The 16643-nt window shown below is 45.3% G+C and overlaps 1 protein-coding gene across 1 annotated transcript; it reads left to right on the forward strand.

The window, feature by feature from the left end:
* Window positions 1-272: 272 nt before the first annotated feature.
* Window positions 273-6526, forward strand: LOC311234572 (uncharacterized protein; the record flags this gene model as incomplete). Its single annotated transcript, XM_084321820.1, has 3 exons — window positions 273-849; window positions 4448-4521; window positions 5428-6526. The coding sequence occupies 3 exons, from the start codon at window positions 273-275 to the stop codon at window positions 6007-6009; spliced, it is 1233 nt and encodes a 410-aa protein (XP_084177946.1). The 3' UTR covers window positions 6010-6526.
* Between the last annotated feature and the right edge of the window lie 10117 nt (window positions 6527-16643).

Consider the following 16643-nt stretch of genomic DNA (forward strand, 5'->3'; position numbering starts at 1 on the left):
ACTCCCCTCCATTCACTGAGTGAAGAACCCGCACGGAGGCTCTGACTCCCGGCAGGGTCTGAACACCGAACAGCGGGGGGCGACGAGAGCAGCGCCGCATGCGCCCTAACCACACACACCGATCACACGGGCAGGGAGGAGGGAGGGCGCAACAACAACAACTATACTAAAACGTTTTCCCGGTTTGGATTTGTACCGATCGCACCGGGGGAAGCGAGGCTTTACGCGCAGAGGAGCGGGGGGGGGGAAGCCCGCGGAGGAGGGTTAGCACCATGCAGCGGGGGGCGGCTGCTGGAGCCATCAGGCACAATGGCCTCGTCTCTCCGCTCGGGAACAACAACTCTGGCGGGGCCTCCAACAACATCACCGTGTCCACCGCGTCCAGCGTCCCCGGGGGAGGCGGCGGCGGAGCGGGAGGGCTGACACTGGACGGCCTGCTGGACTACTCCAAGGGCCCCCCCGGTGGCGTCATCAAGACCGAGCTGCTGTGCCGATGGACCGACACCGGGATCGACCGGACGAGACAACAAAAGATCCTCGCGTCCGATCGCGTCTGCGAGCAAAGTTTCAGCTCCATGCGCGCCCTGGTGGACCACGTCACCACCGAGCACGTCGCGGCCGGACCGGAGTCCCCGGGCCAGAGCCTGAGCAGCAGCCTGATTAGCCTGCATCACGTCTGCATGTGGGACGGCTGTCTGCGCGGGGGCAAGGCGTTCAAAGCCAAATACAAGCTGATCAACCACATCAGGGTGCACACCGGGGAGAAGCCGTTCTCCTGCGCCTTCCCCGACTGCGGGAAGATGTTCGCCCGCTCCGAGAACCTCAAGATCCACACACGCACGCACACGGGTAAGAGGCTGTGTGTGTGTGTGTGTCTGGGTATCTGAAATGTCATATTAGAACATTAATTTCACTTTTAGTGTGTGTATAACGAGATGGGACAAGAGAGAGAGAGAGAGACCCATCTTCAAAAGAGTCGAAGGCTCTCTCTCTGGCAGGAATCCCCTCCATGTTTACATGGGCCCCGTTCCATACCGATTCACATCCCATCCTCCCTTCCTTCCTTCCTTCCTTCTCCTCTAGACAAGCACGTCTCTGCATGCTGCTCGCAGAGTCATGTGAGGTGAAGCAAGCAGCTGTAGGGGATGATGTGGGGGAATAATGACTCCTGGGGCATGGATTATTAGATACCAGTTTGAAGAAAAGTCAGGCCTATATATGTTCAAATAATGACGAGACAAAAAATGACAAAGGCGACACAATTATAGCTGTTATTGACACAATAACAATGTCATAGTCTGACAATTAAAATTAAACATGCAGCTAAAATGCAGCTTTTCAAGCATGTCACTATAATGTACCACACATTTCACTATCATGTACATGTACCTTGTATGTGGCCCTATATAAATCCAAACTATTATTATTATTATTATTATTATTATTATTATTATTATTATTATTATTATTATTATTATTCACTCATCCTACCATATTTTAGTTACTGTGTGGAAGTGTGGGGTAACACGTATGAAAGCAACATAAAGTGTTATTGACACAATAACAATGTCATAGTCTGACAATTAAAATTAAACTTGCAGCTAAAATGCAGCTTTTCAAGCATTTCACTATAATGTACCACACACTTCACTATCATGTTACATGGACCTTGTATGTGACAAATAAAATAAAACTTTATAATACATTATAATATACTAGCTTCCTTCCTACTGTGTTGATGCTGCTGCAAGGCCGCAGAGACAGGAAACATGTCACTATACTGTTAAAGGACGGGGATGTGACTGATAGAAACGTGACATTTGGAAACTTATTTTGGAACAAAACAGCATTGTTGTTGTTTATTGTTTAAAAGGATTCCCATTAGCTGCCACCTAAGTGGCGAGCTAGTCTTCCTGGGGTCCACACAGAAAGACAACTAAAAACACAAAACATAACAATACATGAGATACATATGACAATTACAATTCACTTAATTAACAATGATAATCTAAAAACAGTAAAACATTGTAGACATCATTATAAACATCAGAATATTTTGCTCACATATTTAAGTAGTGCATTCTCAGGTGGTATTTGAAAGACACGTTGCTATTCAATTGACTTATGTTCAGTGGGCAGTTATTCCAATGATTGATGGCACGATAAACAACCGTCCTCTTTAAAGCATTTGATTTTGGACGTGGTAACATAATCTGTCCATCATTGAAGCATTGAAAGCTTCTCAGGAGTGACGTTGAGGCGACTGAACACAAGTCTTTTTCATTTCCTTCATCTCATTTCACCCAGGGCCTGTGTTTCATAGTCATCGTCAAGCGTTTGCCTGCTGGAACAGCCTCACCTCATTGGCATAATAACCATTTAAAGACCCAATCCTTAATCCTAAAGTAAACACAGATGTACCCACCAAAAAACGAGTCAGAGAGTCTTTGATGTTGAGAACCACGAAGGGGCTCTTGAAACTTGAACTTTACTTGTATTTTTTAACAATGTCGTGTTACGGTTGTTTTGTTTGCGCTTTACTCGTCGATGATGTCGGTGGTTGTGAGCGAGACGTGGATCGCTTGACTTCACAACAGTCCTGAAAACAGACCTAGTATTGACAGACCTGTGGCTTCTAGCCTCCTGTCCATCATACTACAATTTTTCTGATCATGTTTTATTTTTATTTCCATTGCTTTGTAAAGTATCATTTGGTTTCATAAAAGGCCCTATATAAATCCAAGCTATTATTATTATTATTGAAAAAAAAACGGGGGAAAAAAACTACATAAAACTATAAATGTGAAAAGGCTTCGCTTCAGGTCATAATGTGGTCACATGACACTCAAAGGGGTCAACCTTTTATCCCATAATAAACACACAGCTCAGTTACATGAGTTACCATGTGATTTGTATAGGTCAAGTGCAATCAGGACATAGCATCAACATTATGCTGACGCTAGTAACAATGTAATGACGGAACTGTAAACAGGCCAGCGCTGCTATATTAAAGGGGCACTTTAATATAATAAACAATGCAGATTTATTTTGCACATAATCTCGCACACATCCAAAAGGTCTAAACCGTTTTGGACACACTCATTTTGTTTTCAAGATTCACGAGTTTTATTCATCACATACATACGGTGAAATGCGGTTGGCCATGCCCGCTTCGATTGTGCAATAAAACAATAGTAATAGTAATAATAATAAAAAGATAACTAGAATAGACATGGTAAATGTGCAGTATGCTGCTATACTTGCTGTTACTAACTATACTATACAACAATCACAACAAGTTATTTTCTTAACTTGTTGTTTGACAGTACATGAGTTTGAATATGGCCGCCAGTGACTGTAAACTCTTTCAATATTTCTCTTCAAGCGTCTTGTCTTCCAGGGGAAACACCTACACACACACACACACACACACACACACACACACACACACACACACACACACACAGCAAGTCTTTCTGTGTACAAACTGCACAGGCTATAACATATGACGTATATCACGTTGGTTAGGGTACCTTGTGTATACGGCACCTGTGTATAATTTATACTTTACTTACTCATAGTATATATTTAGATTCTAAGGTTTATTGTAACCATATTTATTGTAACGTATAATATAACTGATAGGGCATAGCCTACAGATCCTCATCTGCACCTTTGATCACGCTGCCTACTTGCTCATATGCATATATTCAGAGTTAATTATATTGTTTACACTGCCTATTTTTACTTTTCTACTGTACTATAGTTTTTATTGCCTGTATTTATGTCTTTCTACTATTATTATTCCCATATCTGTACCACTAGACCACTGCACTTCCGCATTACATTGAGCTCATGGGAGAGAGAGCGGGGGGAGAAAATGAATGAATGTGGATGAGAGCCTTGACATTAAGTGGTCGTAGCTACGGCTGTGGGGGTGCTGGAGACATGATCCAATAGACCTTTATACGCCTGAGTCTCCTGAACACGGAGAGACCAATCCCAAGTCGATCAGCACTTTCTCGGCCGAGCTATAGTCACTTTGCCGCACCTACTCCCCAAACTCTGCATGCGCAGATTGATAAACCTAGATCCCTGGACAATCCAGAGAGACTCCGTGGGCAATCTGCGCATGCGGAGTTCTGGAGTAGGTGCAGCAAAGTTAACGAGAAAGTGCTGATCGACTTGGGATTGGTCTCCGTGTTCAGGAGACTCAGACGTAAAAAAAGGTATATTGGATCATGTCTCCAGCGCCCCCACAGCCGTAGCTACGACCACTTGGTCAAGGCTCTCATCCACATTCATTCATTTTCTTCCCCCGCTCTCTCTCCCATGATTTCAGAATCCCGGAAGTGTTGCGGTGGTCTATGCTGCTATGATGCCTGCATTTCCCCAAGGGGATCAAGAAAGGAATATCTTATCTTAAAGTGTGTCTCTTGCCTTCCAGGGGAGAAGCCCTTCCAGTGTGAGTTCTGCGAGCGGCGCTTCGCCAACAGCAGCGACCGTAAGAAGCACTCGCAGGTAAGCATTGAAAACCTCAGACGTTATAAAAGTTCCTGTTTTGTATATAAATGCCTGCACAGATTAGCCCCTCCCCCTCTCAAGGAGTTTATCCACGAGAAAAGGAACACTGGATTAGCCACTAGGTCAAACACCAGAGGGGATTGTGAGGTCCATTTTAGAAAGACCATCCTTTAGCAAAAAAAATGTATCGATAAAGGGAAGTGGAACATGGAACAGCCTTCCGGTCCCCTTAAGGGATTGTACCACCTTGTCCACCTTTAGGGGCCAACTGTTAGACAGCCAAATATGCACTCAGTAGCAGAGGTGCGTTCCTCATATCAACTCTGATTGCACGCACGCTAATGACGCCACATGCACGCGCATAAATGTTCCCTCGCTTAAGCACAGACTAAAGACGGTGCCTAATTGCCTCTACGAATGGAATGTAACACATTTCATTCACAAGTTAGGTGTGAATGTATCTGAGAACGTATTTAACACACCTGACGACAGGCGCTATTGATATGCAAAGTAGCCCAGGTGGGTACTTATAGCAAGTTGGCGAGTGCAGCGCACGTGCGTGCAAATCCGTGCACGCGCTTCTGCTCAAATCTTTGGGTGCACGGAGTGCAACCCCCGTCCCATGAAGAACGCATCCCTGCTCATTATGGATGTTAGTGATGTTGTACTGACTGAATGTCATGCTAGTGTGGTCATGTCAGTGATGTCAGTTTTTATGAATGAACGTTGTAAGGTCCGTTTTGCGTTTGTTTTATGTTAGGACTACGGGTGGAAATTAGCCCTGTGCTATTCCCGGCATATTTACATCCCTATATCATGCTGTGATGTTATGCATACACTCGTGTAAATGATGTTCATTAATTTGCATTGTCCTTAATAAACAAATCTTACTCTTAATCTTAGGTGCACACGGCCTCCAAGCCCTACGACTGCAAGGCGCTGGGCTGCACCAAGTCCTACACGCACCCCAGCTCGCTGCGCAAACACATGAAGGTCCACGTCAAGTCCTCGCCTACCTCCGAGCCCCGCGACCTGTACGAGTCCATCCTCCACCGACACCACCACCACCACCTCCTCCACCCGCCCCACCACCAGGCGCTGCTGGAGCCGCTGGACCTGAAGATGAACCGCCTGTCTCCCACCTCCGGCGTCCGCTTCCCCCTGTTGTCGTCGTCGGGCCACAACGACCTGTCCCCCTCGGAGGACGCGGACCGCAAGCCCCCCCTCCTGCGCAGCTCGTCGCCCGTGGCGATGCCCCTCGACCTCTCCCTCCCCGGCCTGGTGCGGAGCCGGCTGGCGCAGCAGGGGGGCGGCGGGGCCAAGGGCCCGCCGAGGGCGCACCGCTCGGTCAACCCGCCGCTACCTCAGGTGTCGAACATTAAGGAGTGGTACGTCTGTACCAGGACTACGGCCCAGCAGCCCCCTCTACTGGACCCGGAGGACATCAAGTCGGAGCCTAGCGATGATGACGAGTACAACACGTAGGACCCGCCCACTGGGCGACTGGCGGATGGGTCCGTGGGGTTTACAACACGTAGGACTGGGCGACTGGCGGATGGGTCCGTGGGGTTTACAACACGTAAGACCCGCCCACTGGGCGATTGGCGGATGGGTCCGTGGGGTTTACAACACGTAGGACCCGCCCACTGGGCGACTGGCGGATGGGTCCGTGGGGGTTTTTGTATAAAATTTTAAAAAAGAGAAGAAAACAAAAAAGAGACATTAACCATCATGAAGATGCAGGTCGAGCTTAGAGCATGGTGTGTGAGAGCGTTCTGTTGACACCTATGGGAGGAGAGTGAGCGTGGTTTAAAAGTGCCATCTTTATTTAAGGGATTGGAGCCTGTGTGCATGACAGTGGGATTGGAACCCGTGTGCGGTCCCTCCCTCCGTTGGTGCTCGACGCGGAGTAGCGGTCTGCCTCGGACCTCGGATCTGAAACCGGTTAACCCTTTCACTGCGACAATTCACAGAAGGTTAACCCTTTCACTGCCACACAACAGCCGATTAACCCTTTCACTGCCACACGACAGAAGGTTAACCCTTTACTATCACACAACCGACGGCGACCGTCGGTTGTGTGATAGTAAAGGGTTAACCTTCTGTTAAAGGTGTCCAAGCTCCCCCCCACCGCCAGTTGAAGTTGGCGCTATAGGAGAGAAAAGTGGTCCCCCAAAAACGGTGTCACTTCCCCAGCAAGCGCACATGGCACGGTTAACCTGTCTGTAGTGTGGTCGTGAAAGGTTAACCGTCTGTAGTGTGGTAGAGAAAGGTTAACCGTCTGTAGTGTGGTAGAGAAAGGTTAACCGTCTGTAGTGTGGTAGTGAAAGGGTTCAATTAAAAACCTCTTTGTTTGGTTTTCAACACTTCTCCTATTGCACTTAATATTCAGAGGGTTTCCGTGATTTATGCGTTGCTCAGTGTTCTCTTGGTGTTCTGGGTTCAGCTTAGTGATACAGGTCGCTAGCCCCTTTTCGTGACTGTGATGCACCGAGTGAATCCACAGTCACTTCCTAGCCCATAGCCAACCAACCTAGATTTGCCATGAAGGACTGGTTCTGCCCGAACCATTCGTTATACAAGTATCACAGAGAAATTTCAAAGGTACTCACAGTCGCACGAGGGTTTCGGACAGAGATACGTGATGGTTTGAAAGCTTGGCGTTGCTAATAAACATTTTAACACATTTTTATAAATGTGTAAACATCACAAAGGCAGCGTTCGCTTCTTCTCTTATTCTGCATTTGTGACATGCCTGGTGCGCCCAGCATGCACCGCTGCCTCGGTGATGTTTACACGTTTATACATTTTAAAAAAATAAAAAATTATTAGCAACGCCGAGCTTTCAAACCATCACGTATCTCTGTCCGAAACCCTCATGCAACTGTGAGTACCTTTGAACTTTCTCTGTGATACTTGTATAACGAACGGTTCGGGCAGAACCAGTCCTTCAGGGTAAACCTACGTTGGTTGGCTATGGGCTAGGAAGTGACTGTGGATTCAATCGGTGCATCACAGTCACGAAAGGGGCTAACAGCTCGCTTAACCCAGTTTGAAACTAGCTGTTCTGGGTCCAGCTTAGTGATACAGCTCGCTTCCCCACTGAGCAGAGTGGAACACCACCTGCCACTGTCACCTTCAAATTATGTATCAAACAATTACCCGTAAACCACTCCAGCCTGGAGTTAAATAGGATTTGGAGAAATACCTCCGTACTAGACCTCACAGGAAGGTGGTCTCCTCACACACCTGTTAGGTGGTGATCTGGTGCTGCTGGCCACTGAAACTGTGTTAGCCGGTCAGAGTTTTGGTTCTGAACATTAACACTCTCTAGCAGACCGCGTGACCTCATGAACCGCTGACCCCTCACGTTAGCTGCCCCACACTAGGTGTGCTCGCTAATGCCACCCGATGACTCTCACTTTGAAAACCTGGTCCAAACACTCATACATCTATCTATCAGATATATGGAACTACGGTGGTGCAACCTATAGGTTATATATTTTCAAGTGTCAAACGTTTTACTTTAAATACTTTTTGCCTGTTGGCGATATTATTGATGACGTGAGTCGGGGGGGGGGGGGGGGGGGGGGGTGACTAGAAGTTAGGAAGGGCAGCTAATGTTGGGGGCTGATTTGTTCATGAACTCATACTGAGGTGAGCGCACGATAAAATGATGTCAATGTCTTCGCAACATGAAATATCGCCACAAGGCCCGTCTGCATCGTGGGGGAGGCTAACGAGGGGGAAGCTAACATGGGGGAAGCTAACGTGGGGGGAAGCTAACATGGGGGAAGCTAACGTGGGGGGAAGCTAACATGGGGGAAGCTAACGTGGGGGGAAGCTAATGTGGGGAGGCTAACGAGGGGGAAGCTAACGTGGGGGGAGGCTGACACATATGGCAGGGTGGAATCGCGCATCTTGCGCTACATGACTATCAATGCGTATTCCTCAGACTTATCACATTGTAATATCATATCAGACATTATTATTATTATTATGGTCACAAGAGTTATTACTACACAAAGTGTTCTGAGGCCTTGGTTTACATCAAACTCCATAAACCCCCCCCCCCCCCAGAAAATACAGACATGAGCGCAGCTATGTTTTGAAAATATCCTCAAGAAATCAAAAAACGCGGGGGTGCGTTTGTTTTAACGTGCCAGAAAAAAGCATCACTTTCAAGGTGAAATAACTCAAGCGCTCCTCTCGTTTTGTTTTCTTCGTGTATATCGTGAAAAGGTATTCGACCTCTGACCCTGGCGGCCTAGAGGCAAGCCCTTCTTCACAGAGCCCGGAAGGAGGCTGAATCCTCATCATTTCGCCCCCGTCTGTGAACTAGAAGTGGAGGCGTGTGTGCGAGACGTGTCGGACAACACCGCCCCCCCCCCATTTGTTAAAGTACTATGCATTGCTACAACACAACACAGGGATATGAAGAGTTAAGAATGCTGCTCAGTCGATAGTTGTGAGTGAGGGGAGGCGTGGCTCACTGTAGACTCAGTATAGACAAGACACGCCTCCTTGTGAGGTGTGAGTGAGGGGAGGCGTGGCTCACTGTAGACTCAGTATAGACAAGACACGCCTCCTTGTGAGGTGTGAGTGAGGGGAGGCGTGGCTCACTGTAGACTCAGTATAGACAAGACACGCCTCCTTGTGTCTGCAGAGATGCTGCACACACACACGGAGAGAATCATATCGGACAAACACACACACGGAGAATCCCATGATTCTGAGTGGGACACAAACACACAGTACTTAGATCACGACGTTGTAGAGACTGACGCTCGAGACTGGTGACGAGACACTTAATGCTGGAGAGCTGGGGCACTTCTTAATACAGAAAAAGGTCAACGGTCAATGGCATCCCATAGAATGGTAGATCGGACGACGGCTGGGGTTGCCCAGGAGACAATATATCTGGTTATTATTATTACTAGACAGTCTTCATTGTGATGTGCCAGGATGTCACAGAGAGAGAGAGAGAGAGAGAGAGAGAGAGAGAGAGAGAGAGAGAGACATAAAGCCCTTACTCCACCTGGAGTCATATCTCATAATTTCATTGCTGGTTTAACATGGAAAAACAGTCCAAAAGACCCAAAAAAGTCTTTGTTGCGCATGAAAAAGTATCCATCTCTCTGTAATTATTAGGGACGGGTCATGAAAACCGAATAATCGTCTCACAGGGATCAAAGTCGACTTTTGTAACGTGGTTATACATTTCCTTTCATAATGCGAACCGCGTCGAAAGGCAATTTTAAGAAAATGGAAACTCTTTGGGCTATAATAGCGTGGGACGTGTGACACTGTGTGCCACAAGGCTGACTCGTCAAAAGAAAAGAGAGGAGAAGAGAAAAAAAGCATTTGTTCACGCGACAACAAGTCAGGACGACGGACCTATAGCTAGTCAAATTAGCTTAGCGTGACGAGCACAAGTGGAAGAGTGCCAGATGCCGCAGTGAGAGTTATCTTCTCTTTCTTACCCCGTCATCCTCCATTCTAGCCGTTGTGAACGTGGCGGCGCGCGCACCCGATATACTGTTATTCGTCCAGACCACCCGGCAACTAACCGACCATGACAAAGTGACGTCGTGCACACCCCTAGTGATTATAGCCCATCTGTATGTTTGGACTGTAACTTTTACTGTGTGTCCGTTTGACTGGCGTGTGAGTGTGTGTGCGAGTGAGTGTATGTGTGAGAAAACTGAAAACGAAAGATGCACACACAGGTGTGTGTGTGTGTGTGTATAATGTACTGTGTTGAATACTTGCCATGAAGAGATATGAAACCCTGTTTACCTTTGATTGTTTATTGTTATTGTTTATTGCTGTATGTATGTATGTATGTATGTATGTAAGACATGCTGGCTTATACCTGCGTGGTTGCTATGATATTTTATGACGTTTATTATTGTGTTTAAATCTATTTTCCCATGTTTCCTTATCGAGTCATTAAATATTAACATACAAAAACAAAAGGTCGTTTAAGCATTTAATACAAACACACACACTGTATTACTGGGTAAGTGACTGCTATGTGCAGGGAATGTCTTTCTCTCTCGTACACACACACACAGAGCATGGTGACAGCACATTATCCAATAGTGCTTTTAGGACTAGTGACTAAGTACCTGGTATTAACATATGATCTTATCTGGATAAATGAACCATCAGATCTCACGTTTGCGTCTACTACACCTGTTATTATTTGTATGCATTCTCGTCTGCATTCTGATCAGATGTCATTCCTCACATGCAATGTGCAAACATTAGTGTACTGGTGGCATTTACACCTGGCTGACTGCCCGAGAGCCCATCACAATGTGAGCCAAACGGCCTCTGATCACATTCTGATCTGCAATGCGTACTGTGTGCATTTACACCTTGCATTGACATGCTTCTTTTTTTACAGTTCACGTTAACCCTTTCACTGCCACACTACCAAACGGTTAACCCTTTCACTGCGACAATACACAGAAGGTTAACCATTTCACTGCCACACAACAGCAGGTTAACCCTTTCACTGCCACACTACAGAAGGTTAACCCTTTACTATCACACTAAAGGGTTAACCTTATGTCGTGTGGCAGTGAAAGGGTTAATACCAGGTGTAAACGGGGCCTAATGCACGTGCCCACATATACACAGACAAAGTGAGCGAAATAAATAGTTTGTGTACTTGAGGGCGCAACAATAATGAAGTGAAACATCTTTATGTGTTAACAATGTCAAGATGAAGAGGCATCAACTTCAACAAAAGATAATCCCAGCGGAACAGCCCTTTAATAACGCCTTCCCCTCATTGTCTCATCATTTTCAACGTTGAAAATCGGATTCTCTCCAGCGTGTTGTTGTACAAGTGTTCTCCTGAATGGCATAAATCAACTAAATGAGGGGTAACAAAAAAAAAGCCGCCATCACTACACAAGAAAGGGAAGAAAGGGAGCAGAGTCTTTGTAGTAAGTGAAACTCATCGTTGGAATACCGTCCGGTTGCCTTAGCGACGGCGCTGAGTCGGGAAGACGGTTCCTTTGTAGCTGATTTGTTCCCCCCCCCCCGGGCCCCGCCCCCTCCCTCTCGCGGGGTGACCGGCTGCAGAGGCGACGTCCCGCGCGCGCGCCCGGTCACTTCTAGACTTGGTGACGCCGCCAAGGAGCGCGCGAGCCCAACCAAGAAGCGCGGAGTGACAGAAGTATTTGAATTTGATCAGAGACCGAATTTATAGCATTGAAAATAATAACTTTGAAAATCATGTATCTGATTTTTTTTCATTTTTTTTCACATAGGTAAATTCGAAGAAAAAAAAATTCAGATACATGATTTTCAAAGTAATTATTTTCAATGCTATAAATTCGGTGTCTGAAATTAAAATACCTCTGTCACTCCTTTGCTTCCATACGAGAGCGAGAGAGAGAGAGATAGATGCAAGCTACAGCTATTTGAACCCTTTCACTGCCACACGACCAGGGGTGTAAAGTAGCCTACTTGAGTAATTGTACTTCGTTACAATACTTAAGTACTGTTTTGGGGGATTTGTACTTTACTCAAGTATTATTAGGTTTGTATACTTGTACTTTTACTCAATTACATTTCAGAGAAAAAAAACATACTTTTTACTCCTTACATTTAAAATGCAGACCTACAAAGTACAAATCTCGCAGGTCCAACTATTTTAATTAGTATATTTGTTTTTCTGGCCGAACTAACGTTAGCGTTATTAATCCTGCGGCCGCGCTTTATTTAAAAACAGCCAATCAAATCCCCATCAATGGAAAATTAACCCGCCCATACCCATGCTGATTGGTCCTTGTGCAAGACTAGAAAGCGGGGATCTTTGATTAAACGCCTGTTATCAGAAGAATAGACAGTAAAAAAAATTGTTTTTACTTTTACTTGTTAGTACTTATGTACATTTAAAAGTAGAAACTTTTTTACTTTTACACAAGTGTGTTTTTAGCCAGATACTCTGACTTTTACTTGATTAAGATTTTGAGACGGTACCCATACTTTCACTTAAGTATCATTTCAGGGTACTTTTTACACGACAGAAGGTTAACCCTTTACTATCACACAACCGGCGGTCGTGAAAGGGTTAACCTTCTGTGTATTGTCGCAGTGAAAGGGTTAACCGTTTGGTAGTGCGGCGGTGAAAGGGTTAAAGGGGCACTCCGCCAAATAATGTGAAGATGTACATATAAATGTGTTTGGATATGGCCACCAGTGACGTCATCGGGGGCATTTAATTTAGGGAAAATACACACCTGACATTGAACTTTTGACTGTTTCACTCCGTCCCTTCTATTTGCCTCGGGAGTTCCCACAGTTATTTTTTACTATTGTTTACATTCACCCTCGTGCGAACGCATCAGCTGCTTCCAAGCTGATTGCTGACGTCACGCACCGACTCGACGCAATCAGCCCAGAGGCTCCAAAATTCATCCTTGGTGATTTTAATCATTGTCGCTTGAACACGACTTTGAGGACATATGAACAGTATGTGACCTGTGCCACCACACAGAGGAACTCTATCATAGACCTGTGTTACGGCTCAGTGAGCGGTGCTTACAAATCGCTACCACTGCCTTCCCTGGGATCTTCAGCGTGTATCTGATTCCCATGTACACACCCACTTTCAGGCGGCTTCCGCCGGTGGAGAAACCAGTGAAATGCTGGTCGGAGGACAGCATCTCCTCCCTTCAGGCCTGCTTCGAATGTACGGACTGGGACTGTTTCTTTGCCGCATGCAGCGATAACATTAATGAACTTTGTGACACTATCTCTTCGTACATCACATTTTGTGTAGATTCCATTATCCCGAGTAAAGTGGTTGTTATTTATCCAAATAATAAACCTTGGATAACCAAGGAGTTAAAAGCAGTTATCAATAAAAAGAAACTGGCCTATTGTACAGGTAATGCCCTAGAGAAAAAGGCTGCTTCTAGAGAAGTTTTTATTGCTATTAACTAAGAAGGCCAAACAAATGTATAAGGACAAGATAGAAGCTCAATATAGCAGTGGAGACCTCAGAGCCGCATGGCAAGGTATAAAGAACATGGCTTCCAGATGTGTGTAGATCTAGGTCAGATCCCCACATTATGGAAGACATCAACCATCATACCCATCCCTAAGTCAAAAGATTCAAAAGAATTGAAGGACTTTAGACCAGTGGCGCTTACCTCATTAGCAATGAAGGTTTTTGAGAAGTTTTTAAAAAACACTACTATGTCTTTTATTGAGGGTAAATTAGATCCCTTTCAATTCGCATATCAGCCAGGTAAAGGGGTGGAGGACGCTATGCTCTTCATCTTGGACATTGTGTATAAACACCTGGAAACACCTGGAGCTCATGCTAGACTTTTATTTGCAGATTTTCAGAGGCTTGACTCTTATTTTAGTCTCCCACACCAGCTTCTCATGCTGATTTTAAATGTCCTCACTGAGAGGGTCCAGCAGGTCTTTGTCAATGGGCAGATGTCCAACATGTCGATTTCCAACACTGGCTCCCCCCAAGGTTGCGTTTTGTCTCCCCTTTTATTTATTATGTACACGGACAGCTGCAGATCGCTTCATGACCAAAGGCATCTGGTTAAGTTTTCAGATGACACTGTCCTGGTATCCCTACTGCAGCGCTCCAAAACTGATCATGGACCTGTACTTCACGACTTTGTGAATTGGTGTGATGAGAATTACTTGGACCTCAATGTCTCTAAGACTAAGGACATGATAATTGACTTCAGACACAACCCCGATCATCAAGCCAGTGTAGCTAGTGTAATTCACGATGAGGACGTCCAGATTGTTGAATCGTACAAATACCTGGGAACTGTGTTTGACTGTAAACTGAAGTTCAACTTAAATACAGAGTCTATTGTTAAAAAAGGTCAGCAGAGGATCTACCTGCTGAGAAAGCTGAACTCTTTTAATGTTAGTGCGAAGATCCTAAGCACTTTTTATAGTTATTTTATTGAAAGCCTCCTAACTTTTTCTTTTATCTGCTGGTTCAGTGGCCTGTCTATTAAAGATAGGAACAGCCTACAGTACATAGTGAAAGTGTGCTCCAAAATAATTGGAGTAAAACAGAGAGACCTATGTTCTCTCTAGACGGACCAGGTGGTCAAGAAGGGGACGAGCATCACTAATCAACCTCATGCTCTGTCTCAGCGGTTTTCACTGTTGCCTTCTGGCCGCCGTTATGACGTCCCACCAAATAGGACCAACCGCTACGCCAAATATTTTGTCCCCTCGGCTATCAGACTTTTAAACACACAGTAGTCATTTTAAGTAGCCTTTTGCACTTGGTTGTCTGTTTTTACTTTGCTGGATTGTGTATCACATGGAGTGTTTCTCTTTTTTTTGCCGTGCTATCGTTGAGATGTTTTGTTGTTTGTTTGTCTTTGTTGCTCGTTGGTGAAGCTGCAAATATGAATTGCCCCACGCGGGATCAATAAAGTTGTCTGAATCTGAATCTGAATCACACAAGGGTTAAAGGAGAACTATACACAAGGGTTAAAAGAGAACACCACACAAGGGTTAAAGGTGAACACCACACAAGGGTTAAAGGAGAACACCACACAAGGGTTAAAGGAGAACACCACACAAGGGTTAAGATAAAGATACGATAAGATATTCCTTTATTGCAGCATTTAGTAAACATCAGACTGGCAACACATCATCCACATTGAATTCTGATCCTTTTTGGAGGAAAACAACTGCAGGAATTAGATGGCATTTGTTCATAAACTACAACTTTAGGACAAAACACAGGGATTATAAATCATGCTGAAGACTATCAAGGCCCAGAAATAGTCATTACCTCTTGGTTTTAAGGCTATGGTTAGACTAGTGTATTCCTGGCGTTTTTTTATACGTTTTTGACGACGTTTCATGTCCTATCTACACAGAAACGCGTTTTTTGGCGTTTTTTTGTGGATACGGCTGAAACGCAAAATTGTGTTTGCGTTTGGAGATACGCAAAAAAACGAGTCGACAAACAGCGTGTAGTCAGCACGCTAGCCGTTGTTGCGAAAACGCCCATGCGCAGTAGATACCATCTGCGTGCCCTTCCGGTGACAGCAGAGTGTGTGTGTGTGTGTGTTTGGGACAGAGCTCCGTGTCCCAAATAGCTTCAGCTACCATGTGTTGTCAAGTTATTGTTATAAGGACCCCAGTCCAAGCTACAACAGTCTGCATTCCCTTAACAATTGTTTGTATTGAGCCGTATTGCTTCTAGCCACAATGCTATATTGTTATAATGGCATACTCCATTGACGTTAGCATGCAGCTAACAATGCTACAATGCTACCGATCGTTTTTTAGCCTAAACTATCCGCTCTTGGTGGTCACTTGTGTTGATGTTAGTTTTGTTTCATCAACAAATGACAGGCAGAACACACAGTGAATGTATCCGTTTTGTTTATTGCACTTTTATTAGGCTTTGCTGAAAAAAGAATTGCTGCATTGAGCAAGATGGTGGCGCGGCATAGGCGCCTGCCTTATTGACATTTTGCTGGAGCTTCCAGGAAGTGTATTGGCACATTCGTTCTGATTGGTTGAAATTGCCTTCATGTTTGCCACCTACTGCCACCTACTGCTTTGGCAGTGTACTACATCAGTGTGCTCTGGTGACAAAAACGAAAAAAAAACGAAAGTGTGACTCGAGGCGCATGACGTCGCGGCGATACGCGGCGATGCGTATAAGAAAACAATACGAAGATGATACGAAAGGTGTAACCTCAGCCTTAGGCAGTGGTGCGTTCCTGAAATCAACTGGGATTGCACTCGCTATTTGCATATCAATAGCGCCGGTCGTCAGGTGTGTTAAATACGACCGGCGCTATTGATATGCAAATAGCGAGTACTTATCTGGGCTTGCACTTAGTGCACCCCCGTCCCATGAAGAACGCATGCCTGGTTTTAGGTCACTTGGAGATTCATAAGCGTGATATTAAATGTCCAGGTAGGGAAATGAGGAGATATCCTGCAGCTGACTGGGGAAATATAGGCCTGAGAACGGATCAAACTTAACTTTTCACAATGGCACAAACGCTCAATGACGGCCAGTGTTGGAAAGTGATTGCTTGACTTAACATGATGCATGAACAAAACAAACTTTTCAAACT

The sequence above is a fragment of the Notolepis coatsorum genome (assembly GCF_963971535.1).
Source record: "Notolepis coatsorum genome assembly, chromosome: 9".
Classification (NCBI taxonomy): Eukaryota; Metazoa; Chordata; class Actinopteri; order Aulopiformes; family Paralepididae; genus Notolepis; species Notolepis coatsorum.